General features: G+C 48.3%; 1 protein-coding gene across 1 annotated transcript in view; it reads left to right on the top strand.

Annotated features, from left to right (window-relative positions):
• Window positions 1–2,827: 2,827 nt before the first annotated feature.
• LOC135820126 (uncharacterized) overlaps window positions 2,828–13,700 on the top strand; it is an 18,854-nt gene continuing 7,981 nt past the window's right edge. Inside the window, exons 1-4 of the mRNA XM_065333436.1 lie at window positions 2,828–3,323; window positions 6,870–6,992; window positions 10,616–10,832; window positions 12,479–13,700. The exon at window positions 12,479–13,700 is cut by the window's right edge and continues 973 nt beyond it. Of these exons, the coding sequence (XP_065189508.1) occupies window positions 3,153–3,323; window positions 6,870–6,992; window positions 10,616–10,832; window positions 12,479–13,700 (1,733 nt within the window). The 5' untranslated portion in view covers window positions 2,828–3,152. The remainder of the gene's footprint in view (window positions 3,324–6,869; window positions 6,993–10,615; window positions 10,833–12,478) is intronic.

The following is a 13,700-nucleotide window of genomic DNA, read 5'->3' as shown; positions in this document are numbered from 1 at the left end:
TCTGGTGTGTTGATTCATGAAAATCGGCGGTTGTCGATGTCACCTCGACATTTGCACATTTTTAAAATTAATTATTTTGTAGTTGTGGTCCTGCACGCACGCACCGCCATATATGCATTCTTTGCCCTTTTTGGACGATGTCGATTTTGTTTTTGTTTTTGTAGTTGCTTCGTTGTAATCGGGTCAGTGACCAATTTCTACAGTGTACTCGTTCAATACGATGGCAGCTTGGTCTGGCTTTTCGGTTTCGGAAATCATCTTTCTCTACTTTTCTGCGATGATAGAATGCCATACCTCAAGACATTTCAGTTACACCGGAAAATACAGTTCTCATCTCGGCAACAGACGAAAGAAACCACTACCGGAATTTCCACTGCACTGGCACTTGCTCTGACCACGAGGTCAGGAAAGCGAAAGCGCTTGGATGTCAGCCGCAGTCCCTCAAGAGTCCAAACCTACCTGATTGTAATGAATTATTTTCGCCGACTCGATCAAGAATACGATCCGAGCCAGGAGCCACGAGGCACTTCCTCCAACATGCAACATGCGAAAAATTACATCCAAAACGGGCCACAACTTTATTAGGAAACGCACGAACTCTTTTGGATACGAACTGCAATTCGTAAAGTTTGTGTGACAACTTCACGTCTACGCGTGTACGAGGCCTAGTGTGAGCACGACTCCCACGTTTCTGCGTTTTGCTGACGCATGGACGCGTGCTCATGGTCGCAGTGTGAGCGCGCCCTAACGGCCAGGGAGTAGTAAGTTGACATCAGATTTCTATTTTTGGATCCACTAAGGTGTGACTTTGCTATTGCCTAAGTATGTGGGTGCATAGCAACCAGGGAGTAGTAATTTTTACTACTCCCTGAGCAACCCACTTATGTCGCATGCAGGTGTGACTTTTATTTCGCCACCAGTTGTAACCCCGCCCCCAGTAGCCAAATCAGTCAGTTTCACTGGCTACATCACCATGCTGTGGGTAAGACCGCTTAAAATGTGCTTGGATCCATACAAAAACTGGATCCAAGCGGATCCAGTTTTTGAATTTTTGAAATTGTTGCTATGCTGTGACGTAGCACTTTCAAGCCCTATTATAGTAGTGTATAACGGTCATACAAGTACAACCTCTGTCCGCAGACTGCATGTCCAGACAGTCATCATGGCTACACGTGACATGTACTGATGTATGAGATGGTTTTCCCCTTCGTGCGCGTGCGCGTCAGCATTGCCCATGACGTAATAAATTGATTCTATACCTATTTCTATACCAGTCACTGTCCTGATCATAATTATATATTTCTATATATTCTATACCTGATCATAATAATTATCAGAATAGACCCTTTGCACAATAACGGTCACGTGATCCGAGACGGGGCATCCTCTTCGATTTTTGTGCAGAGTATCAGTTGTTGAGCATGGTGAAACACTGTATTTTTCCATTTTGGAGATGGAGGAGAGAGTGTCGAGTGGTTTGCCATCGATGGCTGTGGAACCCGTGGAGGAGCTGTCAAATAAAGAATGGTCTGGGAAGGAACTGAACAGTTTTCTGCTGAATGAGGGTGCGTATCTGTCTGGAAAAAGAAGGAGTTATTGGAGCGGTAAGTTTTCCGCAGTCAGTGGATATTTCGGATTACTGTAGATTGAAATTTATTTTTATTTTCTCTACCTTCTCTCCTCTGTCGATGTAGAGAACGCTTCTCTATGCAGAACCCTGATGCTCCTAGAACTAAGATGGGCACCAATCTTCCTCGAGTGTACCTTCATCATGCCCAACTTTGTCATGCGTCCGAGTGGATGAGAGATGAACTTCTGTTTCCCAGAGTGAGTGCTCATCTCCAACGCAGGGGCAAGTCGCCGACGACAGTGATCAGTGAAGAGGGAGCTGATGGAGTAGTACTAGTGAAGTAGCCCGTGGATAGTGTCCATGAGTTTTACTTTGGTGGCTATGTGCATAATGTGAAAGTCTGTCATATCGTGCACACAGCCACAGCTCGAACTCAGATGACTTTCTCCGCACACCTGAGGCTGAGCGATGAGGCTGCGTTGCTCAGCACTTCAACATCAGCAGCTCGAGCAGCGCCAGCAAGCAGTCGATCTTCCTTGCAAAGACAGGGATGGGTCATGCCTTTTTCTCAGGCTCCAGAGTCTCTTGGCAGGGCGTTCAGCGTCTTCGCAAAAGCAAGGATGAAAGTCGTCATCGACAAAGTGTTCCGAGCACAACACTGTGAACGATGTCGCAGCAAACTGCGGCCCTCTTCTCGCCAGATAGCGAGGATTCAAGAGTGTGGAATGCCAGCATAACCAGGGAATGCATGGAAAGACAAGTGGGTTTCTTAGACTAGCCACTAGGGATGACGGTTGCTGCAAACAAGAACCCAACAGTGGTCCTTGGAAAGCATTTCGGTACTTCTTCCTTCAGAACTAAAAAACTTCAAATGAAAAAGGCTGGGAAGTACATACATGAACATCGCGTCTGGACCGTGAAAACACAGCCTGTCACAGGAAACTTGATCACGTCCGGCAGCAAACCATGCATGCTGGTTGCATGCCAAGTGTGCAGCGCGTGCACAGCATGCCCCGTCTCGACCCCTCTCGCTTACTACTAGTACACTATAGTAGTAGTATTGTGCAAAGGGTCTATTCAGATTAGCTCGCGAGTCGTGCCCGCGGCCCGCTGCGCTTGCACCGGCCGTGTCGCGTGTAGACCTACTCACCCAGGCTAGCCGGCTACACAGCTAGCTAGCAGACCAGTAGTACTCCTGCAGTGCAGTGCGTGCGCCCGTTTGGATCGCAGGGATTCTCAGTGCAGTGCAACTGCAAGCAGGGGAAAGCACGCCGAGCTCCCTCGGCTACCGAATCCGGAAAAAAGAAGAGCGTTGTGCTGGAGAAAGTCCCACTTCTTGCCCTGCCGGCCGCTGCTTGGCACGGGTATTGTTTTATCTGCGCGCTCGGAACGTGCAAGTACTAGTAGTAGTAGCACGTAACGACTACGTTGATCCTGATTAGTGTCTTCTCTCAAGTAAATCGATCGCCCAGGCCCCTCACTCAGGCCCCTGTTACCAGTGGTTACCCTGGGCCTGGAGACACGCTTTGCAGCCTGGCTGTCTTAGAGTTGGTCGCAGGAGGAGGGCGCGGAGGCGGTCATCATGGAGCAGGACGAGGAGGGGGTCGCCATGGAGGAGGAGCAGGACGCGGAGGAGGAGCAGGAGCTGCAGCTAGGAGGAATCGCGATCAACGCGACGCCAATGAGCCCTGGGGACAACGTGCATATGAACATCCGTCACAATGCTCAGGGCGGAGCTGGACCATGCATCATCGTAAGTCCCGCGCAGCGAGGGTTCAATGGTTGATTTTCTTTTTTGCTTTCTGAAGTTTTTTTTTGCTTTGGCGTGTGACTTCGTCTGTGCCCGCGACGCATTTTTATCGTGATGCGGGGCAGGTCCGCCATCTTGTCTATCAAGATAAGGTGTGGATTCTCACAATGCTGCAATGTGCGGTGGGATAGAGTGGTTTCACATATTATTTGTCACGTGAATAAATTTATTTGTGAAGAAAGTGATTATGGAATTATTTGGACAGTGGAACCAACATGGCCGACATGATGTGACCCATAGATGCTGAGTGGAGAGAGTTGGAATCAACATGGCTGTTCTGTACGGTCATGTGATGGATGTGAAGACACTCTCTACTGCACGCCAGTGTCCCGCAGCTACCGCACCTTCATGACCGTTTAATTTTTGTTTGTTTTGATACAGTTCAGTTCGTTGCCTCAACAGTACAATGTACAACTAAGGAAGAGGGTCGAACAGGAAACAAAAATAACTGAGGGTTATCGAAAAGGGAGTGAGGGAGAAAAAAAAGAAGGTGGAGCATTTTGTCAAAAGCCGACCGTTACTGCAAGAAACGTGGCTTATAATAAAAACTAGCTGGCAAAGCATGAACACAGGCGAAAGTTACAGTCATCGGGAAACTAAAAACTTAATACTGTTGAACAGAAGGGGCGAGAAAAGAGACAATTGGTTGGAATCGTTTAGAACCTGTGAAAGCTGAGCGGCAAAATCGGAAGCAACACTACGATGCATGTTTTATAACTAGCTAGTAGAGCCTTCCAAAGCGATGTGGCTTGCGAGGAGAGCGAATTATATCCTATCTTGGAGTGATACTATTTAATTTCCATGTTATGAGTGGCTGTGCCAGGAGTGGAACGTGCACTGCAAGAAGAGAAGAGGGGAAAAGATCGGCCAAACAAAGGACTGGTTTTCCGATATAGCTGTAGTCAGCAGCATTGGGTAGACTACGGAGTCGGTGTAGTGATCCGGGCCGTCGCGCTGCTCGTACTGTAGTGTGCGATCAGTCGCTGAGTGGCGAGCGGAAATAGATTGACCTGGTGTTTGTTCACTGCTAACAGCCTGGTGGCCACTGCGCGTTACATTCCCGAGTCTGGTATAAACCCGCTCCCTCTTCCATTTTTCGTCATGACGTACTTGATCTGCGGCATAATTATGGGGTTTCCCTTGATGCCGCTCATTTTTCTTGATTTGACATTAGTGTGCAAAATGTTGTATTACATGACATCGTGGTGACGTCATCATGACCAACAAACATTCGCAAACAGTACGCGAAAGGTGCTGCCGGACAATTTTTGGAAAATCCGGTAGATTTATAACTTTCCGGTATACAGGAATGTAAGCGAGTTTTCCTGGATTATCCAAGAAAATCCGGAGGGTTTGCATGTAAGAGTTCATCCACTTTGCGGCCTGAGTTTTGCGTTCCAGTGGCGATTGTTCAGCCTAAAATATGGCTCGAAAATGTTTGCATCAGAAGCAAATTATGAAAAATAAACAATACGGAGCATCAGCAAATCGAGTTTTCGGTTCGATAACGCGCGTGTCAAAATGAAAGACGGTGCGAACATTGGAATGAAAAAGCGGGTCAGCATGCAGCAGCAATTTTGGACTCCACCGCTTGAGTTCTTTTCGAGCTTGAGAAGGAAACACTTTGAGATGCACTGTGGTTTTTGGCCAGAGTACGTAACTCTTGATTATAGCAGCATAGCAAGTCGATTTGTTGGACTCATTCCTCCTCTTTGCTAAAGGTCACCAGGCTGGGCAGAACGGAGTTGCTGCTGTGTCTTGTGGCCTTTGAGGATGACGCGAAGTGACGGATGCTCCATCCGGTTCAGGCCATTGGCGATCGTATCTCTTCGGCTGATCTCAATGAAAAGACTGTCATCAGCTGTTTTCGCTCGAGCAAGGCTCTGCCAGAAATGTAGCATTAGTTGGTGGCTACCTTGGCTAGGTAACGGCTGCGCGGTGTGTTACAATAACTGCTACATGTACTGGAGTCTTTGCATGCAAGACAGTACCGCTCCATAGTGACATTGCACTGGAGCTCTGTGCAATACTGTAGCGACCTGACCCACTGAGTATTCTACATACGCACGCGCCGGAAATAAAATCATTCTCTTTGGTCTCAACTGCTTTGTTGTCCGGTTGGCCAAAGTAGCCGTCGTCTAGGGCCCGACGTAAAACCCTAAATCGGTGACCCCAGACGCAGCGCTCTTCGGAGTTTTCATCATGGCATCTCTGAGCTCTGGCCGCAGTTTCCTGCCCGCCCCGCTCTCGGAATCCCGTCAATCGCCGGCTGTTGACGTAAAACTTGAGCCTCACCACCACTCGTCACTGGATCCACCTCGGAGCTGCTGTGGCCCCTGCCACCCTCCCCGCCCACCTGGATACCCCGCTATCCTGCCACGGCACGCTGTCCAGTCATCCGTATTCGTCTGTCTTCGTCCTGGCCTCAAGCTGGAAATTGGCCACCTCCACCATCCGTACCAGCTCAACTATGCACGCACACACACGCCCGGCACTGGACTCCGTGGAGCTGCGCTCGCCTCCATCCGTCCCCACCTCACTCGGCACGCGTCGCCCAGTGCAGCGCTCCTGCTGGTACCCCGCAAAGCCTGCAACATGCAGCCGCCTCTGACACGATAACACTCCTCTGTCATGCGTACGTTTCCTCTTTTCTTTCTTTCTGCCTCTGACATGCTCTCCACCTCTGTCACGTTAACACACCTCTGAAATGTTAACCCGCCTCTGTCATGCCTCTCTCTCTTTTCCGCTTTCTGCATTTTGACTTTTGTTTCGGCTTTTGTTGCCACGTCACAAACAAATTTCATATACGCAGCGCTCTCGCTTGTACATATTGTATCATAATTTTTCTCTTTCCGCCTTGTACATGCTGCGCTTCCTTTCTCTTCTCTCTCCTTTTTTCCTGTTTATCGTGCTTCGCTCCTCCCCAACGGGGAAGGGGGGGGGGGGAGTACTGTAGGGACCTGACTCACTGAGTGTTACGTCATTTTACATACGCATGCGCAGGAAATAAAATCATTCTCTTTGGTCTCAACTTCTTTGTTGTCCGGTTGGCCAAAGTAGCCGTCGTCTAGGGCCCGACGTAAAACCCTAAAATACCACTGCTCGTGTATGGACCATGCGAGCTGCATTTGAAGCCGATTGTCTGTTCGCAGGCCTTTTGCAGTCGAACGAAGCCCTACCGGTAGTTTCGACTTTTTGAGTACCTGTCGTGACGATTCTCGAATTTCACTCGAAAATTCGACTTGCTGATGCTCTGTAATAACATCTCAGTCAAGTTGGATCCACTCTCATCACTGCAATGTCCAGTGATAGATGACTAGGCTCCCCGTGTCATTTGCTGTCTTGGGACAGGAAGGCTCGTTTAATTCGATATGAGGTCATGTATATGTGCGAGGGTGTTCACATGTATGCTGACTGTATCCTGTCAGCGCCAAACTCACAGCACACGTGCTACTTGCCTGTCCGGCGTGCTGCGCGTGTACACTGCAGGAAGTCGGAGCTATTGACAGCCAGCTGCTGGAGGACAAACATGTCAGGAATGGCAACATCAATAGCCACGTGAAAGGTGTGTGGAGCGTGACCGCCACCACGACTTTTGTCAACGGTACCCCGGTGAGTTGCGGGTGTGTGTCTGCGTGAAAATACCAATTGCTACGGGCTTGCTGGTAGAGCCGGTGCTCTGGCATACTGTAATTTCACAATTTTTCGGTGTACATTTATCAAGTTTTCGGTACTTTCGGTGCGTCTGTTTCATACCTAAGATTTGAATACACTGAAAAAAACACTACCACACATAATCCAATAGGGAACTGCTTCTCTGTACCTAACATTTCTGTTCACCTAGCCTGGACTGTTGTCCTCATACCAAAAATATTGAGCACCTAAAATATCTGAAATTAGAGTAAAGTTGTTCTGTGCTACGGAAAGTTGCAATTGGCCCACGTGAGCTAAGTACAGTATAGTATAGCTACATCACAGCTCGCTGTACGCAATATTCAGGTTGTCGATGAGGGCGGTTACAATACGCTGTTAATGTTAACGTACGAGTATATTCCGATACAGGAATTTTAGGTCTCCATCTCCTGTACCACCCCCCCCCCCCCCACACACACACACACATTCTTTCCCCCGCTCCCGGTAGCTCCTCCCGTTCCTCAATTTATGACCCCTTTGTTCCGTTGGCCTGGGTAGCTGCTTGCGTGCCCATTTTTGCCATAGGTACTCAGGCCCCTTTTCAAGCAACTCTCTCTCTCTCTCCCTCTCTCCCTCCCTCTTTTTCTTTCTCTCGCTCGCTCGCCTTCATCATGTAGTCTCTCGTCTCCCTGTCTCTCCTTGTAGCTTCCCCCAGTAATCATCTTCCCTGACTTACCTTGTCATCCGCTTGTTAGTGTTGTCGTGAATATGCATCACGAATCTGCGTTACGCTCATTATTATGTCTTTATTTGTTTATGTGTTACATCATGTTGACGTCATGCTGATGTCTTGCTGCACGCATCGCATGCACCGTTTTGCAGCTCTCAGGCCAGAGCATGCGCAGCGAGCCTGTGGCTCCTTTTTTGCTGCCTTTTCCCCTTTCGCATGCTTCACTTGTCTCAAATAATGTTTTCTGGTGACACTCCTTTTCAAGTCACCTAATCCTTTCAAGTAACAAGTGCAATGTCGTTCCGTGAACCGGAACCCCTCCATATTTGAGTTACCAAGACGTATTTGTGCGTGGCTATACAAGCTCTCCCACTCAACAGTTCAAAGTTGAGCACAAGTGTGAAGATATGGGACTTCGGATGTCTCAACAGGAGTTATTGAGCCCCCCCCCCCCCCCCTCCTCTTGGGATGTGCAACATCACATCATGTTTGTATTGGCTTTTTAAAACAAGAGTTCATATTTAATGCTGATTCCGCAGTTCGGATGTCTGGCTGATTTTCGAGAAATATTCGTACAGTCGACTCCACTTAGGGGCCTTCCGTAAATACCGATATTTATGTAGAAACGAAAACTAGTCGTTTCTCTTCAACTCCCCCCCCCCCCCCCCCCCTCCCCTCCCTCAGAAACGAACACATACAAATGGTACATAGTATCGATATTTTTGATCTTTTTTCTGAACATGCTCACTCATGCCAAATGTACATCGATATTTTTCGAGAAACGAACAGGCGCTCAGCCCCCTCCCCTCTAAACGGCTAGTTTTCGTTTCTAAATAAATATCTATATTTACGGATGGCCCCTAATAAAACGAACTCGCATTATAGCAAATTTCGTAATAAAATAGCGAACCCTTGTCCATGCCCCTGTTTGAACCCATACGAAATTGACCCTCTATAGCGAACCGTTTTCGTTTATGACGAACCTTGTAGGGCCGCGTGTAAACTTAAAACACCTTCATACTGTCATGGACCACTTGTCAGTCATGCCTTGCTGCTTGTATGGTGTAAGTGCATATCTGTTATAACGGACTTTGGTTATTATAAAGAACTAATTCTCCTGTACAACGGTGTTTGTTATATCAGGAGATATCTGTTATAACGAACTTCGGCTATAAAGAACTAATTCTCCTGCACAACGGTGTTCGTTATATCAGGAGTCGACTCTACATGTATCACCAAGTTATATGCCCCACAGAATACAGTCAGACCTCGATCGCTTAACCGCACACATCCGTTTTCCACGAGAATATCCGGATAGACGAGGGAACTGGATAATCGAACACACATACTGCATGTATGCATGACATAATGCTGTAAATCGGTAACCAACGATTTTCTTCCGGATGGTGAGGGATCCAGATTAAAGAGAACCGGATAAGCGAGGTCTGACGGTTCAGTACTTCCCTACTCTTAGTGCTGAAACGATTACGTTTTTCCTTAGTGGCTTAGCTGATACCATAACGATCGGCTTATCGGCTAAACGATTACTATTTTAACTACATGACACATCAGTACAGTCATGTACATTCTGTGAATTTCGAAAATGTTACGAGTCCAACATCGCCAACGACCGACGGAAAGCGGGTGCATAGATCTGATGATCCCGCAACAAGTCCGTCAGCTGTTCGGACTGACCAGACGAATACAGAGAAGACAGGCGACGCACTGGTTGAGCTGATGGTGCCCTTCGCCTGTGACTTCGCTGACTCCGACGATGAAGTCAGAGAAGCCGGCCAGGGGAGCAGATGGGCGGATTTCGACGGATGAGCTGACTTGAGGCGCGCCAGCAAGTAACTACATACCGTATTTTCCCCATTAAACGTACACGTCTCCATTACTAGTACGTCCGCAATTGTAGTACATGTTGGGTGTGGATCGAAAATATAAAAGGACACGTCTCTAATAATAGTACATGTCGGAATGATGTGATGGGAATTAGTGGGGTACAAATACCAGGGTCCACCTTACTTCGTTTTTCTTACCCGTTCATCGTCATTGTGTCTTTGTACACTGATTCTTACCATGGTTGGGTGTATTTAGTACTATTTACAGCCTTACAGCATCATTATCACAAGTTGTTTGCCACCCAACCCAGGCAATCAATCTTCCCAGAAACAATAAAAGTACACGTCTCCAATACTAGTACAGTCTCCTATAGTAGTGCAGGTCTGACCACCTTTGAAAAAATAAAAGTTCTGTACATTTATTGGGGAAAATACGGTAGTTGCTTTTCCTGTCTATGCTCAAAATAGGCCCAGATGCCAGGCCTAGCTCGTCGTCGAGCAAACTGGTTCGGAACCGTCCACAGAACGAAAAACATGAAACTGAAGACCACTTTACTGTCTTTAGCCCAAGACTACTCACACGTGGAGGGAACTCCAGCCCTTGCAGCTATAGTGTAGACACATACTGAGCCCGCCAGTCTTGCATGCTGTATGTAAATAAAGTAGTCAGCTCAAAAGAGGGCGACGGTGATCGCGTCGACTTTTCTCCGATCGCGCTTGTACTTTTACATGTACATCAATATGTAGCAAGTGTACAGACTCAGTCATGCACATATTCATGTCGTAGATCTACTCGCAACACTTTCGGTGCATGCACGCTTTGTGCGACCCCCAAATGGGGGAAAATCCCTTACCGAGCGCAAGTACCAGTCTACTCGTTTAGCTGATAAAATCGAAATAACCGCTCGATCTATTTCTTATCGAGTAAGTAACGAGTAATCGATATAATCGTTTCAGCCCTACTTACTCTTCAAAGATTTGTACTGCGTGTGCCTGTCTACATATCTGATGTTATGCTTTGCCTTCAGAGCCCCCAGATTGAAAATGGGCTTGTCAAGAAGCTACAAGTTCGTGATACGCTGTCGATAGAATTGACCGGAGACCGAAGGCTGAGGCTGCAGCGGCATTCTGCCAACGATTCCGATACGTTTGTTTTCCCGGAGCCGATCACGGCAGATGTCCATTTCTTCGTCGGAGTGCACAGTGGCGTGACGGTTTCGCTGGTCGACCAGCCGCATGCTGACGGTGAGTTGTAGCAATGAGTAGATTTGTGTGTGCTGGGGCCAAGGGGGGGGGGGGGGACATGGCCGCAGGATTCTGTGTTACTGGTTACTGGAGGCTCAGTTGCAAGCGGTAGTAGACTGCTGTTGTGCCCAAGGTAATCTTGAGTACCACACCGGGGCTGTTCTGCGCAGGGTGCGGATGATGTGTACGGGTTGGTGATGTGATGTGAAGTTATGCAGTTCCAGGCCCGTTAGACTGGGGTTGCACTTTCTGGGGTGTTAGCTACTCCAAGATTCTAAATCACAGTCACGCTGAACAGGTGCTACTTCACTTATCCATAGGCTCGACGATTATCTCATGAGCTACGTAACGTCTTAGAATCCGGATTGCAGTAATCATGTATTGGATTTAGGCGTAGAGCACCCGACTCTTTGCCATCAGTTGCTATTGTCCGTGCTAGGCCTATGGAATAATTTTGCTGTCTGAACAGGCCTGTGGAATATATGCTGTCTGAACAGGCCTGTGGAATACCGTAAAGTCCGCTGCAAACGCCCACTTCGCTGCCAACGCGCACCCCAGCGAGTCCATACTATTTTCGTCTTTTTCAGGTCAATATAGTGGTAGAAAACTGGCATGAAGATCGAATGCGTACGAAAACAGCTGTAATGCCTACAAACTGCCTATGTCTTACCAGGAGGCTCTGCAAAAGCGATTGTCATCATCTTGCTGCAAAGAAAAACTTATGTCGAGATTTCCTTTCCTTCGATAAATGAGTCGTCTTTGTGGTAGGTCGCTCTCCATGTAGTAATGCCGTAGAATCCATCTGGTTTTCATGAAATTTCTGCAGTGCCACAATGTGGCATTTGCAGCACGGAACAGTGATTGTTCTGACGAAGTGTCATTCAACGACTTGACCGTTCGCAGTATTGCAGTTGCAAGTTGAACAGGGTATGTCACAGAAGCTAGTACAAGCGACACCTACAAAGTCACTGCTAACTAATACTTGTTGAAAACTCTGAAGTGCTCGAGAAAAACCCTTGCCTTTGAGCGTTGCGTGATTTGGAAATGATCAGAAGTGTATTTGGTTCCTGCAATACTCTGTTCATCGCTACCTTGTTATTCGGAAGAAACTCCCGTTTGGATTTGCGAAATAAAGCAACCATCATCATAAAATCACTACGAGCTAGCTCGTAGCTAGTGCCCAAAGAGATTTTGAAACCAGGAAAGTGGACATAGTTTACCATAGCAAAGCGCTCTTCCCGCTACGGTATGAGACGCACTTTCGTACAGTAGAGGTGACATTACATGGGGTCAGTGTGTACAGGCCAGCAGATCTTGCAAAAATGGGGTGGGCGTTTGCACCGGACTTTACGGTATATGCTGTCTGAACAGGCCTGTAGAATATTATGCTGTCTGAACAGGCCTGTAGAATATATGCTGTCTGAACAGGCCTGTGGAATATATGCTGTCTGAACAGGCCTGTGGAATATATGCTGTGTCTGAAGAGGCCTGTGGAATATATGCTGTGTCTGAAGAGGCCTGTGGAATATATGCTGTGTCTGAAGAGGCCTGTATGCAGCCTTTACCCATGGGCTCATGCTGGTACTATTCCCTGACATTAATTTACCTTCTGCTTGCTCTGCTTGTGTTGTCTCTCCTGTCCACAGAGTCAGAGTTGGAACCTGGCCCGCGGACTGATCTTCAGGTAGTCGAGAAGGCTCAGCAAGAAGCAGCCAACCGAGGCGGAACCACAACCATTCGCTTCCTGCACGTGGCTATCCTCGGAGCAGCCCGCGTCGGGAAGACTAGCCTGCTGAATGCACTCATGGATAAGGATCACAACGAAGACGAACTCAGCACACCAGGCATGCGCACGTCGTATGCTACCACCGAGGTCTCCCGAGAGCGACGGTTTGTGGAATGCGACGACATATCGCAAGCCATGAATCAGCTCTACATCACCACTATGCTGCGCACGTTTCCTGTTGTGGCAGACCGCAACAAGGAGGATGAGAGGCAAGTAGAAACGAGTGCAGCAAAGGCCAACACGGATGTGCCCGAAGCTGCTGAGGTTGTGGATGAAAAAGATGGAGCACCTGATGTCAGTCAGCCGAAGCCTGTCGAGCAGCCGTCTGACAAGCAACTATTTCGCAATGCAATCCACGAGACGGTCGCCGACTTTCTCAAGCGTAACATGGGTTTCATTCATGAGCAAGCAAACAGGCCTGACTACACTGTCGTCACCTTCCGTGACCTTGGCGGGCAGCAGGTCTACCAGTCCGTGCAGCCTCTCTTCATGTCGAAGAACACCACGTTCATTGCTGCGTACAACTCATCTCACCCTCTCCTGGAGAGGCTGCCTAAGATGGAGGAGACCCGAGTTGGCAAGAAGGAGTACGTCGAGCGAACCACTCTACCCTCAGATGCAACTCGACTGGACCAGCTACTGTCCTGGCTTGACATGCTTCTGCTCCATGCTAAAGCCGACACTGAAGAAAGTACTACGGATGATGTGCTCATGGTTGGCTGCCAGAGTGACGAGTGGCTGAAGACCAATCTGAAAGATCCACGCAAGCTACTCCAGCAGAAGATCAAGAACTCGCCCTACGAGTCCTTGGTGTGGAACGACGAGTCACACTTTATCATCGATAGCACCAGGTTCACCGCAGGTGAGGGTACTCATCCCGCCGAGCTGCAGCGCCTAAGGGATACCATCATCGACCGCTGTGCAGAGAGCGAACGTGCTATCCCACTCCCATGGCTGCGCTTCTGTATTGCCATCCACATGCTGAAGAAGGCGGTTCCGATGCCGTGGGTTTCCTACGAGGAAGCCATGTTTGTGGCCAAGTCAATTGATGCCATTGACCTCAACGGTGATGTTGAGTGGCA

This window comes from Sycon ciliatum, chromosome 6 (genome assembly GCF_964019385.1).
Source record: "Sycon ciliatum chromosome 6, ocSycCili1.1, whole genome shotgun sequence".
NCBI lineage: Eukaryota > Metazoa > Porifera > Calcarea > Leucosolenida > Sycettidae > Sycon > Sycon ciliatum.
This window is presented reverse-complemented; position numbering and strand designations above follow the sequence as displayed.